The sequence below is a fragment of the Fundulus heteroclitus genome, chromosome 6 (assembly GCF_011125445.2).
Source record: "Fundulus heteroclitus isolate FHET01 chromosome 6, MU-UCD_Fhet_4.1, whole genome shotgun sequence".
Taxonomy (NCBI): Eukaryota; Metazoa; Chordata; class Actinopteri; order Cyprinodontiformes; family Fundulidae; genus Fundulus; species Fundulus heteroclitus.
Genome location: NC_046366.1, coordinates 2,510,906 through 2,532,622, shown reverse-complemented (window position 1 = coordinate 2,532,622; position 21,717 = coordinate 2,510,906). Strand labels below are relative to the sequence as shown.

The window sequence follows — 21,717 nt, the reverse complement described above, 5'->3', positions numbered from 1 at the left end:
AGCTATAACACTGGCTGTTTGCAACAGTATGTCAGATCATTTAAAGAAAGATTTGATACTGGACTGAAAGACATCCCAAAACTGTATGACTCTGGGGAAAGCTGAAGCTAGGTTTATATTCCACGCATTGAACAAGGTGCGAGCGTGCATGCGCCAGAAGTGATGCATCCGCTCCATCGCCGCCGCCGTGTCGCAGCGCGAGGTCCTGCACCTCTGAGTCTCTGTAACTTTCTGCGGACCGCATGCAAAAGTTTCATTCAAAATGGCGGAATTCAAAGGAGCCCTCGCCGAACAAGTTTGCCTTTCATGACGTCAAAAGGCCCAGAGGTTTCACGCGGCACCATTTTGCTAAATGCTATCTTGTTACTGGTTGTTGTGTGACTGAAAACAGAATACACAAATTACTGCCGTACTTTCAGGCTGAGTTCATTGGCCAGTGGATTTGGACTCCTGTTTCCATCACTTGCAGCATAACTCAAGTCTAAAACAACAGCCCACTGTATGTAACGCAATCAGCTTTCATATAGTAAAGCATAATGTTTCTTAAAAAGATCCCAATAGACTTTAGAGACAGGCTGTATTCCACATTATCACGTTTTCTCGTCTGTCTGTATGCAACGGGTGACCTAACCATCTTCTGCTACGTCTCCAGCCCTCCGTTTATTTCTGTTTAGCTGCCATAAACACACACCAACTATTCTTCCTGATTGTTTACGGCCATTTTGGGAGTGTGACTCGACTGTTTCTTCTGTTGTTTACTGCATTTCCACTGGTACTGTCCCCGTTTTGGAGAACTCTGCACCTACGTCAGGGTTACGTATAAACGTCTACAGCCCTTCTGACGGCTCGTGTGCGGACCTGAAAGACAACCTAACATGCCAGTATAATTCAGCCTTAAAACTTAAGTTTTTCCCCTCATAGTCAAAACTCACAAAATGTTCACAAGACAAATTTCCAGCTGTTGAAATACTTTTAAAAAGACATGGATGTCACCCTGATTATTCTTGTATAAATAGACAAGTGCATATTACTGCCAATGTTTTCTGTTAGCTAGAAACAAAACTAGGAGAAAGTAAAAGTAAATAGACACTTTGACAGTGGAAAAAAAACTGCCTTGCTTGCTTTAATTGTTAGGCTGCGCTCTCTGGGTGAATCCAGTCACATAAGCAGAACTCAGGAACGAGTGAACAGCAAAGCGGAAATAAGATCACGTCAGAACCAGCTGCTGTGCGAAAAGGACACAAAAACACTCTTATCACTAACCAGTGGCTTTCCGGTCCAGTCATACTGATAATCAAAGATGTATCCGTTCCTGTCGAACAGGTCTGTGAAGAGTTTCCTCAGATAGTCGTAGTCGGGCTTCTCGAAAAAGTCCAGCCGCCGCACATATCGCAGATAGGTGGCCATCTCTTCTGTTACATACACAAAAACAATTCCCACGCATGATATCTGATCATGATAAGCACCACATAAGCACATCTTTGCAGCAAACGCATACGTCTATCACTGAATACAAACCTGGGAAATTTTCACATAGCACCTCTATGGGTGTGTCTCGCTTCGTGTCTCCTATTTTCTGATAGCGTTCTTTCAGCGTGTCGGCCTGCAGCAGAGAAAGGAGCGGTGGAGATGATTCAGATGGACTTTCCATACAGACTACTGGCCGGTGGCGGCGCGACTGCTCGGCTGTTCTCTCACCTTTAGTCCCTGCCATGGGAGGCTGCCCCGCAGAAAGTACATGAACATGTGGCCTAAGGCTTCCAGGTCATCCCTCCTGCTTTGCTCTACAGCAGCAAGCAAAGTCAGAAGTTAATTTGATAGGAAGACATCAGAGGATCTGAAAGCTGCTTCTTTTGTTTAGTGTAAAGCTGAAGATCAAAGCACGTCTTAACTGTACAGTAAGGGCTCCTACAAACTTATTTCCAAAGTCCATCATTTTCAGACTTCCCCCTGTTCTACATTTTAACCTTTCAGGCTTTATGAAATGATGGACAGCTGAGTAAAAACAGTAACCATAGATTGACAAAAGCTAAAGTTGTGATGATGCAATTCAAGGATAAAGTACATGAACTGAATATAGAAAAACATGTTATTTTTTTAGAATTTCAGATTTATACTAACGATTAAGAAATAATGTCCATCTCCAATCTCCTTAAAAGAGGGTCGAAGCGAAAAATCTTAAGCATGAAAAATGGTGGTCAGCAAACCTGATTGTGGTTTTATTTTTTTATTTTTGTGTGTGCCAGAAAAAGGCAGAAACAAACTGAACATGAGCTATCTTACTTGATCTGATCATCTAAAGAGCATCCCACCCTCAGAAAACACTGCAGACTGGGGGGGTTTGTGCATCGTGTTAGTTCTAGAGCTTCCAGTAAGGTCAACTGGTGCTGCAGGTGGAGAAACCCGGCTTTGAGTCTCATCTTCAGGACTCCAGCCTAGATTCTATTAGTTTGCATCACTGCTGGTTCATACAGTACATTCTGTGGTCATGCATAAAACGCCACATGCTGTGCATATGAAGCGGCCGTGAAAACACTCACCTTTCCCCAAATGTGTGTTGATACTCATGTATCTGGCAGTTCCAGTCAAACTCTTGTGTTCTCTGTACGGGATATGCTTCTTTGTCTCGGGGTCTATGTATTCTTTTGCAAGGCCAAAGTCTATGATGTGAATGGTGTGCTGCCGTTTAGAGCCGGGCCGGCCCACCAGGAAGTTCTCGGGTTTCACGTCGCGATAGATGAGGCTTCTGGTGTGGACGAACTCCATGCGGCTTATCTGACAGAGACAGCAGCATCGTTTAGAGCAATGAGTCACAAGCCTTCTCTCAGGTCAGACTGTTAAATATCGGCTTCAGCCAAAATGCCTCACCAGCTGTATGGCTATCATGAGGACAGTTTTAAGAGAAAAGGTCCGGTCGCAGAGGTCAAACAGGTCTTCTAGGCTGGGTCCAAGCAGCTCCAGAACCATGGCGTTGTATTTACCGCATGGTCCAAAGTAAAACACCTGAGGTACGCCCTCTGGATGACCAGCAGAGGACGACAGGACGACAAAACAAAGAGTCAATCGCTTTGAAAGGAGGCTTTCTGTCCTCCACATTAAATCAGGGTCATTAGTTCCTAGGACTTTATCTGGCAAGACGATCACCAGCTCTTATCGTCCGTGTCATTCATCGTTCCATTTAACATTATGCATGCGGTGTAAATACTGAACACAGCCGTCATGGACTGAAGCTGAGACTTCAATTTGAATGCCTGTTGAGAGTTTAATCAGCAGGAAATATGTGAAAAATCTGACATTTTTAAGTTCACCATCACCTTGACTATCAGGTCAGAAGCCAAACACCTTTCTACAGAAAGTTTATCAGTTCAACAAGTCTCTTACACTGCATCAAACAGAAAAGGTGTTCTTAGAAGCTAACTCTGTATTAAGGCAGCATCTCTAAAGTAAAACCAACCTAATTAGAATATTGAATAGCTCCACACTAAAAACTGCTTTTAGGATGCTGTGGAGTCATAACAGCTGAAGCAGGACCCCTTAGCCTGCTGGTATCCTCCTGACAGTGATGTGGAAAGACGGTGCAGCTTGTGGCCGTTTATAGGGCGCCCTCTGGTGGCCAACAAACCCACAGCACGCAGCAAAACTGATACTTTTCTTAAAAATATACATCACTGACATAGTAGCAGTTTATAGACTAATATGACAGGGCAGGAAAACAGCTTAATGTCACAGAACTATTTTCTGCTCCGTCTTCTCAATCCTCAGTTGGTCGTGGCAGATGCCTCATCACAGAGCCTGGTTCTGTTAGAGCCTTCTTCCTGTTAAAGGGGAGTTTTCCTCTCCACGGTCGCTTCACGCATGCTTGAGGATTGCTTCAAAGTCAACGACAATGCAGACGACTGTCCACTGTGGCTCCGTGCTCATCATGCAATCTGCTGGCTTTCCTTTGACAGAAAACTTTTTGACCTATTTGGATAATAAACTGAAGTGGGTGGCCTTTTGGTAACTAAGATCAGAATATCAGTAATTGACTACGAATCTGTATGATTGGGTCGATTTTTTTGATGAAGTGCTGTCTGAATAAACCGAATTACGACTGAAAGCATCAGGTTAACATAAAAAACAATCCTATTAATATGGCATCCAGCATAAAGCAAGACGTGAAGATTTTCTCCTGGAAGCTGAGAGCGGCTTGATGTGGAACAACTGAGGTCCATTTTTGAAAGATCAGAGCTGCTTCAGCAATAAATAAGAGACTTATTTAAGAGAGCAGTTATATTAACCACTGTATAAACATAGTGCTTTATGTAGTTCCAGCATAAAAATGCTTTACAGAGAAAAGGTCATCAAGAAACACACATTTAGCTTTAAAAAGGAAAACAGCTACGAAGGAGACATGTCTTACCTGAACTTCCCAGTTGTTTATAAAAGCGATATTCTAGATGCAACTGTGGCGCCCGCGACTTGATTGGTTCCTGCAAGAGAACCACATCAGAGTCAGAATCATCAGAAGCGTCATGAACAGCACCGGAACCGCTACTGTTAAAGCTAGACATCCCTGGCTCCAGCACCAGGGATGATGCTGCAGCCAGTTCCTAGCTGGTCCTGGGAAAATATTTGGAACTTTTATTGAGGATTATGGTACAGATAGATCCTTTAACTACCCAAATTATATGATTTACCTCAATATCCCATTTTAATTTATTAACACCACTTCAAGCAAGAACCTGTTGGTGAAGGCTTCCTGAACCCAACTAGCTGACCCGTGATTGGTACAAGCATCACTTCAAAACACAAAAGGTTTAAAGCTGAATTAACACCACATTGTTATATTAAAGACACATTATGCATTAAAAGCCACTCCTAAACGGTGACAATGGACACAGCAGACACTATTCAGCACCTGAGAGTAGAACTCTATGAGCAGAGCTGACTGATCTGCCTAAACTCTGTGTCAGACGACGGGAAAATAAACAGGAAGAATAAAAGTCAGGGTCCGGTGTGTTTCCCCTACTGATCCAACTTTTAACTGCTGCTGCGTCTCAAAGATTAGTACTGGCTGTGGTCCACATGATGTGACAACAGTCTCCTGTTCTGAAGAATGGTGTTAAAAGACAGAAGACTTTTCTTGCAAAGAAAACATTCAGGCTTGGCTGGGATGGCCCAAACCCGGTGGGGGAACGGCTCATCTGAAGAAGAAACGAAACTGAAACTACTGGCAGTAAACTGTAGACGAAAAATGTGAGCTTTGTAAAGGCCTAGTCAAAGCCCACAACTAAATCTGACAGAACTTTCATGGGTTGAGCCGACGCTGGCCGTGGGCAATGGATATGCTGACAATCAGAGATCTGGAGAGGTTTTGAGTAAAGCGGGCTAACATTAGCGTGTCATGGTGAGGGATGCTGACACGCCCTTACTGAAGACGGCCAATGATCAAACTGGATGGAAAGGTGTTTGAACAAACCACCGTATTTGTCTCAGGGTGTGAACACTAGTGCAATCAGGTTATGGTAACGTTTTGATTTTTGGTCTGTTTTACTTGGGGAAAAAAATAAAATAAAAATCAAACACCACATTCATACTCCTCCAGAGCCCAGTCGCACTGACTGTCAGAGAGGTGACTAGGAGTGAGTTTGAGGCGGTACAGGAGGGTTTCTCAGATGTGGGAAAACCAAATCAATCAGGACGTCTAGGTGGAGAGTCATTTTCAGCTAAATAAAAACTGACCCTCACATTGGTGGAGTAATGAAACCACCAACACCCTCTGCATCATGAGGGGTCTGAGACAGGAGACCCAGCAAAACATTACCCTGTGGCTTTTAGTTTCTAAGGGACTGAGTTCACATCTTTAATGAATAAAGAATAACTGTCACCATAGTAACGTCATCACAATAAACACAGAAGCAGGAGGAGTTTTACCAGTTTGATGGCCACGTATTCATTGGTGTACAGGTTCTTTCCAAGTCGCAGCTCTCCAAAGTTCCCACAGCCAATCTTCTTGCCGACCCGAAAGTTTGGTCCGACCATCAGAACTCCAGAGCCGGAGCCGGCGCTCCGGCCGCTGTGTCCCGATCTGCTCCCCGTCTTCCCAGACATCCTCTTCCCGTCCTCTGCCTCGGCCTTTCCTCCGCCTCCTCCCCCGCCCCCTGCCCCACGCTTGTCAAAGTCCATCAGTTTGTGGTAGCCCGGCCTCTCCACGGTTAGGCTGATTCCATGCACCAAAGCAAGCCCCAAAACGACTGCCTGGCGCCTTGGCTTCCAGCTGCTGCTGCTGCGGTGGTCCTCGCCGAGGCACGCCTTGGCTTTAAAAGAGGCTGAGCGGGGTTAAAACGTGCTACAATGGGAAGGACGGGAGATGAATCAAAACAAATGAAACAGCTCTGAACAGCATCTAAAAACTATTACCTATCAAGTGTGGAGAAAGACAAACGTGGTAGAAAGGGTGAGGAACTGTCAGTGTGTTGGACTGAAAACTAAACGGGGAGAGGAGGACGCACAACCAGGGGCGACGTTTTTGTCCCCCTTGCAGGGGCCAGAGATGGTGAAGGAAGATGGTGGGCTGGTGTGAAACCATGTGTAGCTAGCCAAACGCTGACATGCTCTATGAAACCAGGCAGGTGGCCTTGCTTTAGGCTTAGACAGGCCAATCTAGCATGACAGTAGATATAAAAGGCCCAGAAAAGGAGTTCAGAGGTCCACCTCTGACCTTCAGCCAGGAAAAAAACCTCTATCTGCTGAGGACTTTGCTGCCATGCGCCTCAGGAAAGAAGCAGGACTTGAGCACGCGTCCAGTTATGAGCTGCTTGGTCCTCTACGCCACATGGGGCTTTGGTCCGTGGTTCCAGAAACGCTGCGGACTGGAGAACCTGAGAAAGCACACAGAAGGGAGAACGTTTAGTTTTCAAATCATGCCAACTGGATTTCCTTAATGGGGTGCTGCAGCTGTCGTGGATTCCAACATTCAAGATTTCTCTGATTGTTTGGTGGCCACAATCAGCACCTGCTGATTTTTGTAGAATCAACACATGCAGCTACAAAGTAGATTTGTAGCAACACCAAGCACTGAAAGCAAACGTACAAACTAAACGTGTGACTGCACGTTGCGTCGGTTCACACATGTTCTGTGTCTGCACCACAAATCTACCACCCTACATGCATTAAAGCCACGCTCTGTTCCCCTTAATGCATCAACTCTGCAGTCAAATGTTACGACAGAAACAAGCTAGATGTGGCTCTCCTTGGGTCCTGGAACCCCTCCGTTATGATAAATGACATAGATGGCGCTATTTAATCAGAGCTGAACCAGAAGACAGGACTTCATCAGAATGGAGCTAGCAGTATTTCCGTCTCACTGACAGTTACTGTGTCTTTTGGGAAGGGAGCAGCCGAGCGAACACGTGATAACAGAGAGCCAACGGTGCACCAGTGTCTGAGCACATAGGCAGGCAGCCCTACAACTCCAAGGTCACCTGCAGGGCTTTCTGTTAGCATCCAAACGTTTCTGTGTGGTCCTTAGAAACCAAATTCAAATTGCTCCAAATCTGGGTCAAAAACAGGTCAGACAGAAAAAAAATCAGTGACTTAACTTACATATAGGGCAGGGCGATAAATCGATTTTTATCAATTATTAATTTGAATTATCAATTTATGAAGATTTAGGTTTTGGAAAAAATACTTTTTTTTCTTTTTTGCCAATGCACTCTGTGTAACTATATACACTGCTCAAAAAAAATTAAAAGGAAGAACTTAGAGAACACAATGTACCACCAAGTCAATCCCACTTCTGTGAAATCAAACTGTCCACTAAAGAAGCAACACTGACTGACCATCAGTTTCACCTGCTGTTGTGTAAATGGAATAGACACCAGGTAGAAACTTGAAGCAGGTAGCAAGTCTATGGACCGGCCCGCCTGTTACCCCAGACCTGAATCCTACTGAGCACATCTGGGACATCATGTCTCGCTCCATCCACCAACGTCATGTTGCACCACAGACTGTCCAGGAGTTGGTGGATGCGTTAGTCCAGGTGTGGTTGGAGATCTCCCAGGAGATCATCCACCACCTCATCAGCAGCATGCCCAGGCGTTTTAGGGAGGTCATACATGGAGGCCACACACACTGAGCCTCATTTTGACGTGTTTTAAGGAAATTACAGCAAAGTTAGATCTGCCTGTGGTGTGTTTTTCCAATTTAATTTTGAGTGTGGCTCCAATGTGCCTCCACGGGTTAATAAATTTGATTTCCATTGATACTTTTGTGTCATTTTGTTGTCAGCACATTTAACTATGTAAACAAAGTATTTAATAAGAATATTTCATTCATTCAGATGTAGGATGTGTTATTTTAGCGTTCCCTTTATTTTTTTGAGCAGATATCAGTCAGGGAAGGGGAAAATGTTTTGGTAAAAGCTTGCAATACTGAATATATGTTTAGGAAATTAATATATTGAGGAAATTCTCTAAAGAGGAAACTTTTTTCACCCCAAGACAAGAGTTGATCGTGGCGCACCGCCAGACCAAAATAAAAGACACAAGAATGAATTCAAAATTCATTATTTTTCATTCTATTTTTGAATTCATTCCATCAGAATGAATTCAAAAATATGTAAAGCATATCATATAGCATAGCTACTATATATTTGCGCACTTATTGTAATCATGATCAGAGTTTTAAATTAATTTAAATATGATAAAATCTTTAAATATTACTTTATTTTGAAAAACAAACCCCTTCTTCTGGACATCTGTCTGCTGTTCTTCAAAATAAGAGTGGCCGTGTAATTGATCAGAGAACAGGAAGGCTGAACTCCACACAGCAGCCAAGCTTTCTAAGCTCAGAACCTGGGTTTGTTGTTATGACACATGCTGCATTTAGAAATGATTGCAGCCTTTCTGAAATCTCAGGGTTAAGCTACCAGTCTGTCAGGATCTCACACAGAGGCTGAGGTTTGTAGTTAGTAAAGTTAGTAAAGATGCCTTTAAATGGCAGAAAACAGGGCTACTCTGCCTCACAGCTGCTGTCGTCCTTAAGCTTCAGCTCCTAATATCAGTCATCAATCAGCGCTCACAGCAGCAAGGCTGCGTGAATATTTTACTCTACTTCTTAAAGAAACATATATAAAAAATAAAATAAGAAAGTCAGATACTATTTAATTTCCCGTTGGGATTAATAAAGTATATTTTAATCAAATTGAATGAAATCTAAATCTGCTACAATATTTATAGGCAGGCCAAAGCAAAAAAGAAGAAAAGAAAGAAAACCGACATTGGCTGTAAAACTGCGATCGTACATCTCTCGTTATATCGGTGTGGTGTCACTGGGCAGGAAGCTTCAAGCTGAGGGTTTTTGTAAAAAGGTTAGAAGAAATAACCGAGGGATCAGTTTTTGTAGCAATTGATTAATCCTCTTAACTGTAGTGAAGCAAATACTGCAAATTTTAAACCCAACCCAAAACAAACAGCTTTAGATCCCTGCATGGAAGTATAAACAGATTCTACTGAAAAAGGAAACTGCTGCAGAATCAACGTAACCTAATGAAGGACAAAGGGGAAACAAGCGTCTGAAGAGGAAACGTCTGAGACAGCAGACGAGTGTGTCGATGCATCTATGCTGATGTCATTAACAGGAATAAAGCAGAATAACGCGACCCCTGAGCCACAGCGGGGCATAGTGACACGTGAACTATGAACGCAGCTTTTCAACCGCGCTTTCATTATTGGTTCCAGAATTTCTTCAAAAGGGATTAAAGTTGTTTGGATTCAGAGGAAAATTTGGCAGATCAACAGGCAGGTAGGGCTACGGGTAAAAACATCTGCTGCTGTGATCAATCTTTTCTCATGCGCAGGCTCAAACGTATTCACGAAGAACAACAACTACCGACACCAAGCTGGCTTTGTTGAAAGAAAAAAAAAATGGCTCAAGGGTGCAGCTGCATCAGCTCTTCGCCTGAGGATCTCAGCTAGCTGTGAATGTGGGCACCACAATCAGTAGAATTTAATAAGCACAAGAATTAGATTGCCTGGAAGTTAACTAAAAGCAGACCGGCTAAAAATCAGATTTCATGATAACATTTTAAAAACACACTGCATGGCTAAACTTAGATCTAAGCCTTTAATTATACCCTTCAACACAGGTCAGACTGTTTTTTTTTTTTTGTTTTTTTTTGCCCTCCCACAACGGCCTCTGTCAGATTGAGCAACTCACAGAAAAACAGATAATCAATGGTGTTCTGCAGCTAGTGGTAAGGAAGGGTTAGACACGTTCCCTCCCACACACTGTTCCCTCTGTGCACAAACAACAGTTCACTTTGGAAAGCTAATATAAATATGGCCTAAAAGGCATCCTGATCCTTGCACAACTTTCAACAGAGTCTAAGGTTTTTCTGCAAAAGAAAACTGCTAAATTATATGAAAGGGACACTGAGTTGACAAATAGTATAAAAACTATCAATTCTAACCGATTCCTGTATAAAAGACTAGCAATAAAACATACTTAAGCACAGTTTCCCAAATTTTCTTTTTAAGCCACTTTACAACGAGGCGGATCTTGGCGCTGCCTTATCTCCAGCCCTTTGTGTCATGGCCTCCCCTGAGCTCACATCAGGCCAAACAGTGACACTTTCATGTGGGTGTCTGCTGTTGGCTTTATCTTTCGGTGAGCCAAACCTCAAAAGCTGAGGTGTCTTCTCCACTGCCTGCCACTGGGCCGGAGTCTGTCTGACCCAAATTAGAGAGCAATACAGGAACAGCAGATTTCAACCAGCCAGGAGAAAAGCTCGTCAGCAGGAGAGACAGGCTTTCAGACAACAGTGTCTCCCTCCATTCACTCAGAACATCACTGGCAAAGCCACATCCAGACGTGTTCAGAGCGCTGGACAGTGATTCCGCAGAGATCCCTCCATCTGTGTGCGCAGGGAGCTGCTGAATACGTGCAGCACGGCGCCTAAACAGCGCTGATCGGGGCGTTTGGTGGGGTTTTCAGGGGCAAATGCAGGAAAATGCTGCACGTCAACATGGCCTTGGTTTATCACCCACACTCCAGCGAGCGACTGGGCGTCATCACGTCCTCCTCTCTTCCTTCATAACCGAGACCCAGCGAACGTGTCAAAGCCAATCTAACTTTTAACCAGTCACTTTTTCAAACCCACGTCTGCCTTGTTTCATTCTCCCCGAGACGGAAAGTTTGGACGGGGGGGCTAGCGTTAGCTCAACAACTAAACATTAAACATCAAGCCGGCTACCGGCCGGGCCCGCTGTTACCGCCGGACAGCTGCTGCTTGTTTATTCTGTAAAAGCCCCATTTGCCGTGTTGCTCTACGCCAAGCTAACGAGAAGGCTGGCGGCACAGGAAGTTGGGTTTTAGGCCACAGCAGTTGTTGTGCTTGGCCTGAAGATGTGAGGGTTCATTGAAACAAATTTCAAGTCGCAGTCTGGGGAAGAAAAGGCAAAAAAATGACTTATGGTCCCGCAAGAGAAAACGGAGACCACATCAAGACACGACTGTGAACAGTTTAGCACGTCACTTATATTATCAACCATGAAGGTTCTAATAGCTTCTGTGGTAGCAGTGAAACGTAGCTTGACGGAAGCTAACACGTTAGCCAGCTAGCTAGCTAACTAGCTAGCTACCCGCTGAATTTCTCCCTATATAGCTCATCATTCAGAAACACAGAGAACTCGTTCCTACCGATGCATTTAACCAAAGTTAAAACCAGGTCTCGGATGCCCAAACGGCCTGTGTGTGTCCTTAAGCTCCCAGCTTGAAATAAACTCTGGTGGTTTTCTCCGACTCGTTTTCCTGCTCATCTCTTTTACAGTGCATGTTTGGCTAGCCAACTACAAAGCTCCGCCAATCAGCTTAACGCACTTTGCGTAGATGCAGCTGAAAACGGCGGCCGGAGGAGAAAAACCGAACGTAAACGCGCTTGGAGAAACCCTGCATAGATTTGGCGTACCCGTGTAGATGCGCGAGGCACAGTGGCCAAAAACACTTCTTAGTTGAAAACTTTCTTGCAGGCATCTGTTAGGAAGTTTTTTTTTTATAATGAGGTAGTGGTTCATTTTTTCATTATATTTATTTAAAATAAAATCACCACAAAACAAACAAAAACATAAAAATAAAGTAAATCTTAAAACAGCATATTCATTCACAACAATTTTTCAGAAAAGTAGATATGTTACGGAATCTCTAATAATATTCAAGTAATTATAATTCAGTTTATTTAAATATATGCGGACAGAGAGGCAGAGAACACAACAGAAATCTATTAAAGTGAGAAATGGTAGTGGCAGAAATATTTAGGATCCGTCCATGGAATCACGCCATAGAGGGGTTTGTCTACACGGATAGACGGATGAGTGTTGGATATTCAGAACCCCCCAGCGTTGGAGCTTTCCCACCGGAGGGAGAGGGTCACCTCTTTGCAGATTCAAGTTGCAAGACTGATAGTTTTCACTGCTGTCTGTGCACCAGTTTCCTTGGTGCCTTTTCCAGCAGCAAGAAGAAGACCAGTTGACATAAATTATTTTTACCATTTCTTCAGTCAGAAGTTTAAATACCCTAAGGTTAACATGCCATTAAGGAAAACACCCAGATGGGGATCTCGTGGCTTTGTCAGACTCCGATAGGTTAATATAACACCTTTGAGTTAAATGGAGACACGTCTGCTGATGTATTTCAAGGCAACACCTGAACATGCTGTTTCCTTATGTGACACCATTGAAAGAACCTAAAGAAATGGGGCGAGATTTCAATAAAAGAATTCCCAGCCTCCACAAGTCAAGGTCCGTTTTGAGTACAATTACCAGATGAATGAAGGTGCCACAACTGTTGCATGGCAGCAAGAAGGTCCTGGGTTCGGATCCTGTGTGTCTCTGTGTTGCCCTCTGATGGACTGGTGACCTGTTGTGGATGTACCTGTTCAGGGACCCTGCATGGATAAGCGGATAAGATGAGGAATGGATGCTAGCAGGTGCCAAATTTATCTGTTCAGATAACTATTTAAGAAGAATCAAAAGCATGGCAATGTCGAGCCACCTTTCTCAGGAATGACACAGGTATTGTATCACAGAGATGAATTTTTGTGCAATGGTTGTGTATCAACCCCCACAGCAAAAAGAAAGGAGCTTGTGACACTGGCTGTAGCTGCTCAGTGAGTGTCGTTATCCACTGTAGTTTGATGAAACTAAAACTTTACATATTTAGCCACAATGACCACTGTTAAAATTGAAGGAAAAGGGAAAACTAGCAGCCCTTAGAACATCCTTTGAACAGCGAGGCACTGGGGTGGCAGCTTGATTTTCTGTGGATTTTGGCACACTTTGCAAAATAGCTGGCATGATGAAGAAAGAACATTATAAGGAAATATGGAAGCAACAACTCTAGACACCAGCCAAGAAACTGAAATTTGGGCACAAACAGATTTTCTAAATGGACAATCCTGAACATACTGCCAGATTAGTTCCATTGTGGCTTGAGAACACTGTCAGTGTCTTGGAGAGGCTATCTCAGAGCCCTGCTCTCAGTGCCATGGTAAATTTATATGTGAGCTAGGTGGCCCACAAACTTGACCCAGTTAAACCATTTCTGTTGGGATAACTGTGGTAAAATTCCAGCAAACTGCCGTTAGAAGGTTGTAGAAGGAAACCCAAAACATGTGACCCAGGTCACACAGTTTAAAATGCTATTCTTCCAAACACCAAGGAAATGTACATTCACTTCTGAATTCAAAGACAATTTCAAATTAAATGTCCTCTCTCTCTCTCTCTCTCTCTCTCTCTCTCTCTCTCTCTCTCTCTCTCTCTCTCTCTCTATATATATATATATATATATATATATATATATATATATCTGTGTAGACAAGGAACCAAAAAAAGACGATGTTGTGGTTCTACTTGTGACTTGTTTTTATTCTTTCATCTTTTAGAAATGCAGTTTTTTTATGTTTTTTTTTTTATCTAAAGTTGTAATGCACCTTATGCAGGTTTAGAACGGTGATAGAGTTTTATCTGCTGTAGCCTTTTCCTGCTGAAGTTTAATCTCAGCCGTCATCAGCTGAAAATGCACAAATGTGCATCCTGTTTGGGTCTTATGTCAGCAGCTTGGGTAGGTCAGTTTGTAGGTCATAGGCCCTATAAGTGTAAAATGTACGCATGATAGGAATCAGAAACCCTGAGCTGCTGACGCTGAAGGGAAGCAGCCGTCACACAGAGAGAAGCAGAGCAATGTTGGTGCTAGTGATAAGTTTGATCTCCTTGACTCCAGCTAATGGTGAGACTTTTAGCAATTTTCAATCAATGCAACTTTTCACTAAATATAAGATTTCACCTAAGCTACCTGCTGAGAGGACAGCATACCCTAAACACTGATTTATAGTATTTTATAACATTAAGGTATGCAGTGAAGTTCAATCATTTTTAAAATTTTCTTCTGCATTATATCTACCTATCTCCAGCGGTCAGTGGGTGAGCGGCGGGGTACTCCCTGGACAAGTGTAGCACAGAGCAGCTCATTTACAAACAGAATAGTTTGAAATTTTCTTTAAAAAAAAAAAATTAAAAGCTAAACTCGTGAAAGTGGTTGTGTACATTTCTTTTTAAACTAATTTGCTGTATGTTTGCTTCTACAGGAGATTGTGATGGACTTGATGTGACCATTTCACCAGGTTCCGGTTTGATCTGTCCAGTTGGAGCACATTTTAAGCTGAGTTGTACATTCACATTTTTAACCTCCAAGCACTGCGCATTGATGTGGAAAAACTATAATAGTGAGGTAGGTTCAAAATACATTTCAGATTTTTCCAGTCATTAACAGAAGTGTTACCATGAGGTAATTATCCAAAAATGGGAATTGTACTACTTCAAATGCTTTAAGTAATTCAACTAAAGTAAAAAGCCAGTTACTTACATTTGTTTGGATTGTTTCTTAATTTTTACGTTTTATTAAAGAAAGCCTTTAAAATTATCTCCAAGACATTTAACAACTGGAAACACAAAATTTGTACAATGTCAAAAGTGGAACGTAATCATTTTGTAGTCGGTTATATTTACCTTTTGAATTCTATTGAAAAGTAGAAATACAAATATCCTTGTGTTTAATCCAAATAAGATAAAATTCATGAAATTATTTATTCTCAATATATTAGAATGTTTAATGCAAGTTCTCTTTGTGTCGTTTGTTATGGTATGGTTTTGAATTTGGATTATTTTGAGTTTGTTGAGTTCTGTGATTGCAGGTGTTCTGTACTCAGTTCTTTCCCTAGATTAGAGATTCTTCGCTCTTTGTTGTGTTCTGTTTTTTGCTTCTTGGTTTAGATTTTCATTGCAGCATTGGTTTTTGGTTCAGTTAGATCCTGGCATATGTCCTGGCTTATTACTGTGTGAATGAGTCCATTTCCATTGTCTATTTATTTTCAGGTTCTGCTCCATTTGCAGTCCACTATTTCAAAGTCCAGTCTGTTTATTCCTTGGTTCTCTTTGTGCCTGTTACTTGGTTTTGACAAATATTTGCCTTTCACATAGTATAACATGTCCTCTGCATCTCTTTCAAAAATATGTTTAAATACACGTTTTTAATTATTCATTCAAATTTCCATCGTCAGGAAGAGTTCAGAATGATTTGAAACTTAATTTTTCAAGGTAGAGAGTTTGAACCAGCTTCCCTTATTGCCTCAACTATATTTAAGACGTTGTGTACCCACAGTGCATATCACAGCTATCACCTGTTTTTACTTTACTACCTTACCTCTGCTTTTGGAATGACTGCTCTGCAGAAAGACAGACAATTTGATAATTGTGCCTGACTTAATAGTTGCGTATCAAATTCAGCAGGTTGTGAGCCTACTGAGTAAAAGTATAATAATAAGAAGAAAATAATCATCTTTATTTCTCAAAACAAATACATTCTATTGAAACATATCCTCTGTATTTAAGCCATCCCTTAGGGCAGGGGTGTCCAAACTTTTTTGTTTGTTGGCCGAAATTGTCAAGTCAAATGCACTCGGGAGCCCCAAAAAAAAAAAAAAAAAAAAAATAAGAAAAAAATAAGCAACTATAAAGAAACAAAACAATCAAGTCTTTGGACAAATTTAGTCCTATTTACTATGAAATTAAAAAGCAAGTAAAATGTGTGGTTATTAAAAGAGAAATGTCTTGTGTTCTGCCTAATATTCAATTGTAAGATTTTAACTTGTCTGTGATAATTTTGCCCAATTAAAAATAAAAAGTTTCCATCTGCACCAGCCAGCAGTGCTGGTCGGCCAAATATTTCTTGAAATGCAGTTGGGGGGCCGCACAAATTCAGCACTGGGCTGCATCTCTGACAGGCCTGCCTTAAGGAGCTTTGGGCTGCCACTGTGCAGCACCTGGCGAGCATTCTGGAACTAGGGATCTTTCTCAGGGACCCAGAGTGGCCACTCTGTAGTGGTGCCAAGTAGCCACTTTGAGGAGGAAGCTCATTTCAGTCGCTTGTGTCCAGAATTTACTTCTTTTAGTCATGATGGCCCAAATTTCATGACCATATGTAAGGGAGTGTAGACCGATCACCGAATCAATTATCTGCACCACAACAGTGCAAAGTGTGCAGTACTGTGGCAGCCACACTGATCTGTCTGCCGCACACAGCTTCAGTTGCTTCAACTAGTAACCACCCATCAGTGCCAAAATCTGGGTGTAGTGATGGAGTCAGACCTGAACCTTCAAAGGCATCTAAAGTAAATTACGAAATCGGCCTTCTATCACTTGAAGAACATTTCCAGGATTAAAGGACTGATGTCTCAGCAGGATCTAGAAAAACTAATCCATACGTTTATCTTTAGTAAAAATGATTACTGCAACAGTGTTTTCACACGTCTGCCTAAAAAGTGGATCAGACAGCTGCAGCTGATCCAGAACGCTGCTGCCCACGTCCTCACTAAGACTAAGAAAGTAGAGCACATAACCCCAGTTCTAAAGTCCTTACACTGGCTCCCTGTATCTCAGAGAATAGACTTTAAAATCCTTCTGTTAGTTTGTAAATCACTGAATGGCTTAGCACCTAAATACATAACAGACTTGTTATCTAGACCACTCAGGTCCTCTGGCTCAAATCATCTCTGTATACCCAGATTTAGAACCAAACACAGAGAAGCAGCATTTAGTTCTTATGCTCCAATTATCTGGAACAAACACTCAGAAAATGAAAGTGATGAAAGCCTGAGTTCCTTTAAATCAAGGTTAAAACACTATTTGTTTAGAGTTCCCTTTGAATGTTAGTGTTGAATTTTGCAGTCCAACTTGACTTATGTCTTAACCTGCTGCTACCATTCCTCTGCAATGCTTTCTTTTCTTATGTTCTGTTCATACACAGTACTTTGAATTGTCTTGTTACTGAAATGTAAATAAACTTGCCTTGTCTTAAGGTTTTCTGACAGATAAGTAGATCTTCCTCAAGCTGGAAGGTGCAGCCTAAATCAAGGTCTTAGACATGCAATATAATTGTCTGAGAAGAAAAAATTAAGACACATTCGAATTGTATAACCTGACTTTAAAATTAATACCTACTCATAAATACATAACAAATTATTTCAAAAGCTTGCTGAGTTCTAAACTGACTCAATAATCATGTTCATTTTAAAGATCACTAGTTGACATATGCTGAAAAACATCTTAACAGTTTTTAAGAACTTCTTCCTGGCCATAAGTACTGTTTGGAGACCTCAGGTAGCAGTTTCCCTGGAGGAGAACTACATGAGGGAAGAAGAAGTCCCGTTTTTCCCCGAAAAAAAGAATTTCATTCAGGTGGCAGCTGAATTCCGGATCATGAAGGAAGCTTTCCATAAAGAATTCTGGTCTGTGTATGAAACATCTACTGATAGTAGATTTTTTCAGGTGTTAATATTTTCACCCAAGGTACTGCTGAATAATTAAAATAGCAAAATGCCCTTAACCCTTCCTACAGTTGTTAGGTCACTACAAAGAAAGACTGTGACCAGAGCATTTATGGTGTTTGTCATTCAGAATCAAGAATGCCTCATCAACATGACCTCCACTCAGTCCAATGTGACCGCGGGTCTAAACATCAAGTTTACAACAGCAGAAGACGCGGGTACTTACAGTTGCAGCACGTTTCCACCCGAAGCCCATAGTCTTCAAATCCCAATTGTGGTAAATGGTAAGATATTGCAACATTGTCTCAAGTTTTACTGGTGCCAGCCTGCCCCTTTGCTTAGGGAGATGAAAAAAAGATCACGCATACATACGTTTTCTGAGCCTGTTTTGTCCTGTTTAGGGTCACAGGGAGATTGTAAGCCTGTGTCAACAGTGGAAGTGAAAGAAAGGTTACCGGGCCATCAGAGACAAGGTAAAAACATCTCTATAGAATTTAGTTGGCAAATGCAACAATAAGGCCTGATTCCTAATACTCCAACAAACCTCAGGAAACGTAGAATAAATTATGAATTGTGCACGTTTTACAAACTTTTTACAAGAAACTGTAAAAATTCCTCATGTAGAATCTAGACGTCTGCCTCAGCTACACTCTGGAACAGAAATTGCCATTCAAAGTTAAAACGGGTCAAAAAAAGATTGACTTTACTGGAGGAAATTGATATTTTTTCTTAATTTTTAGTATGAAACATTAGATTGGCTGTGTATTCAGAAACATTTTACATCGATGACTTTAATTTCCATAGGTATCGTTTCATGAGCATTTTCTAAAAATCAAAGCAGCTATGTTCACTTTCACCTGGTGTGTCTTAAACTGACATAATCAAACCCAGGAGTGCACACTTCCTCCTGTTCACCGGCTACAGTTTTCACTCAGTGGCTGTACGATTCAGGGCTAAATTTCTGATTACATCTTGTTTTACCAAACAGAGCAAGCATTGCCTTTATCATCATTTATTGTTGTTCAAATTCGGAAAAAAGGTTAACAGAGAGAAGATAAGGTTTTGAGGTTTTCAGCAATAAGCTGCATTGGCACCATTCAAAATTTGTCATTTCAATCTGCAAAAACCCCAGGCCCCAGGCCCACCCCTATCAGCACCCTATTTTCCAATTACTGTTACACAGACGGCAAAAACCATACGCTGGTTGTCAACTTCATGTATTTGACAAGACAAGCAGGTCCGGCTCACATCCAGTTATATAGAATCAAGAATATTTTATTTGTCACCGTAGCGAAATTTCTCTTTGGCCAACCTGGTTCACATTACACATAATGAAGCAAAAGCTGACAAACAAACAGGCAATGAACAAGGGTTACATTTCTTATAGCATATTGTTTAGCACTTTTTTTATATATAGCATGCAAACTGATGAAAAGTCAATTTAATTTAGTTCAATTTATTCCACTAAAATCAAACTAAGCATTCAGATCTACAGTAATTACACACAATCCAGTTCGATCCTAATTTTAGTGATATCTTAAAAGGCATCTAAGGAAACTCAGCTGTTTTTCTTGAATCGTTGATTTTTCAGTGGAGTGAGCATGGTGGCGGTTGAAAGGGAGGACTATTCCCACAAGAAGAGACTTTCAGCAGATGGTCTGTGTGTTTCAAATATAGCTTAACTTGTCTATTGATGGAACAACCACTCTTGCTCCAGACAGCCTGCCAACACCATCTGCACTGACTACACTGAGCAGCCAGAGACTTTGCAACAGAGATCAATACAGCAGTGAAGCAGGTGACAACTCAGGTATTTTTATTTCTAGTAACTATGTTTACCTTTGTTGTTATTCTGTTACTTTTTGTGCTGATCTTAAAGCAGATCTGTCCAACTCAGTCCCCAAGAGCTGACAACCTGAGAGTTTTAGAAGTGTAACCTGATTCAAATGACTCTGCCATCTTAGCATGCCACTCATCATCTACCTGCAGTGAACTTATGCAAAGTTCTATTCAAGAAAGGGTATTATTTTCATTGATATCATCTTCACTAGCTTATACAGCTAATGATTGTAGTAACATGGAGCTAAATCTGTGACAGCAGGTAGATGATGAGGAGGCCCATAAAAGGGCCTTCAATTTAGCCCCGCCCCGACGTCAAAACAGTGCCAGCTTGTAGTGACATGGTAGCTGAAGTAACTCTGCAGTGACAATGAAAACACCTCTCATTGAAAAAAGCTGCAGCATACAATGAGAATATAAGTGTTTACTTTCTAACAATGTCTGACTTTTCAATATGTAATTTTACAATGCCAAATCTCTTTTCAATGTCGCTGCAAACTGTCACTGTTTTAGCTCCGTAGTTCTCTAACTTGGATCTGCAGTGAACCAGGATTCACTGAATCATTCTGATGCCATTTTTTAACTATTTTATTTGTCCTATGTTTCCTTTGTGTGTACATAGTTCCTTGGCCTATTTTTATCTTAATTTTGCTTAGTGGTTTTAGTTAAGTTTTGCTAGCCTAGTAGAGAGGATTTGTTGATTGAAATATAGTGTTAATTCAGACACAGCATTCTACAGTGATGTTCTCTGGATATTCATTTTATTTCTGTTAATAAATTCTTGAACTTGAAGAGAAGTCGTCCCTCATTTATTTTATATGTGTGCAGCGTTTGCTGTTCGAATCACCCTTTCAACTATTGTCCTGATATCAGCTGTTTGGGCTGATATTCACAATGATTATTTAATAAACATCGAATAACTTAAAACAGTGCGTAATGGCACAACACAGGGGAACATCAAACACATGTAAGACTATGATTCTTGAAGGCTGACTTTGGACTCCACTTTCTTAAAGCATATTACATCATCAAATTGTGTAGAATATGTTTTCTATACACACAGACTATTTCCAAAGAAATAGTTAATGAGTTGATGGCTGTGGCACTGTGTCTCTCATATTTCACTCTGCAACCCATCATGTCCAGATGATGGACTGAGGATGTGAGACAAGGTTATCTCATAGAGGAAGTAAAGATATTAAGTTTACAGACAATCATTGAACTAAAAAGATCTATAGCAAAACTTTCTACACCAGGTTATTATAGTCTGTCAGACTTTAAGCAGATTAAAGGCTGTAGTTCTTCTGGTTGCAGTTCTCCTGATTGCTATGTTTTTAGCAGAAAGACATGATACTGCAATTAAGAGGATTTTAATGCTGTTGTCTGGACATATTGGGGTGGATGAACCACAAAACTGAACAGACTGAGTTGACTGAGCAGCTGTCTCCAGGTGACCTACAGTAGATTCATGAGCGTTGATCACAAAATTTTGTGGGGCCATTCAACAAACAAGCAGTGCCACAACAAAACGACAATACACCATAGCAAAATGCTTGTTTTATAGAACTCCACATCTTCAAGAAGTTCTACAATTCGGGTTTCTTAACTGCACTTCTTAAATATGGCTTATTTAATATACATAAATGTTACTGCACTTTTTGTGAAAAAACCTCGACAAAAGGTCTCACTTGCCTCCACCTTGTTTTTCTGCAGGTCTATGGGGTCAGATGTGGTACTGGATGCTTCTGGGAAAAGCTGCAATCCTCCTCCTCAGTTTGGCCTCTCTGGCAGTGAAATGCAAGAGAGGATAAAGAGATGTAAAAGCAATGGTCCCCGCGCCACAGCGGCTGCCGCCACTGTTATGGCTGCTGTCTGATTCATTCATTGCATGGGCTTTATTCAAGTTGATGAGTAATGGCTATAGGTTAAAAAATATTAAGATAAATTTGTATTTTTTGTTGTAGAAATGCCTAACTTTGGAAAAAATATCCTGTTGAAATAGACCAACTTTTATTGTA

General features: G+C 41.4%; 2 protein-coding genes across 6 annotated transcripts in view; one reads left to right on the top strand and one right to left on the bottom strand.

The window, feature by feature from the left end:
• The window catches only part of LOC105933872 (casein kinase I), a 24,464-nt gene extending 12,613 nt beyond the window's left edge, over window positions 1–11,851 (bottom strand). The window contains exons 1-8 of one of the 4 annotated variants that reach the window (XM_036137842.1): window positions 11,683–11,851; window positions 5,917–6,863; window positions 4,403–4,472; window positions 2,869–3,017; window positions 2,541–2,775; window positions 1,699–1,784; window positions 1,519–1,603; window positions 1,264–1,409 (exon numbers count right to left, since the gene is read on the bottom strand). In XM_036137842.1, coding sequence (XP_035993735.1) covers window positions 1,264–1,409; window positions 1,519–1,603; window positions 1,699–1,784; window positions 2,541–2,775; window positions 2,869–3,017; window positions 4,403–4,472; window positions 5,917–6,168 — 1,023 coding nt within the window. In that variant the 5' untranslated portion in view covers window positions 6,169–6,863; window positions 11,683–11,851. Of the gene's footprint in view, window positions 1–1,263; window positions 1,413–1,518; window positions 1,604–1,698; window positions 1,785–2,540; window positions 2,776–2,868; window positions 3,018–4,402; window positions 4,473–5,916; window positions 6,864–11,682 lie in introns of all 4 variants that reach the window. The other 3 variants (XM_036137841.1, XM_012873607.3, XM_012873606.3) reach the window with 3 other exon arrangements.
• On the top strand, window positions 8,887–21,717 carry LOC105933867. Of its 2 annotated transcripts, none has more exons than XM_021322074.2 (6): window positions 8,887–9,786; window positions 14,624–14,766; window positions 17,991–18,144; window positions 18,262–18,333; window positions 19,578–19,670; window positions 21,413–21,717. In XM_021322074.2, the coding sequence occupies exons 2-6, from the start codon at window positions 14,743–14,745 to the stop codon at window positions 21,508–21,510; spliced, it is 441 nt and encodes a 146-aa protein (XP_021177749.2). In that variant the 5' UTR covers window positions 8,887–9,786; window positions 14,624–14,742; the 3' UTR covers window positions 21,511–21,717. The 2 variants fall into 2 exon arrangements, with proteins under 2 accessions (XP_021177749.2, XP_021177748.2); XM_021322073.2 differs by lacking the exon at window positions 8,887–9,786 and adding an exon at window positions 14,182–14,265.

Coding starts and splice junctions, on each gene's coding strand:
- LOC105933867 (XM_021322073.2), top strand. CDS start 14,220: ATGTTGGTGCTAGTGATAAGTTTGATCTCCTTGACTCCAGCTAATG. Junction 18,145..18,261: donor AATCCCAATTGTGGTAAATG/GTAAGATATTGC, acceptor TGTCCTGTTTAG/GGTCACAGGGAGATTGTAAG. Junction 18,334..19,577: donor ACCGGGCCATCAGAGACAAG/GTAAAAACATCT, acceptor CTCTTGCTCCAG/ACAGCCTGCCAACACCATCT.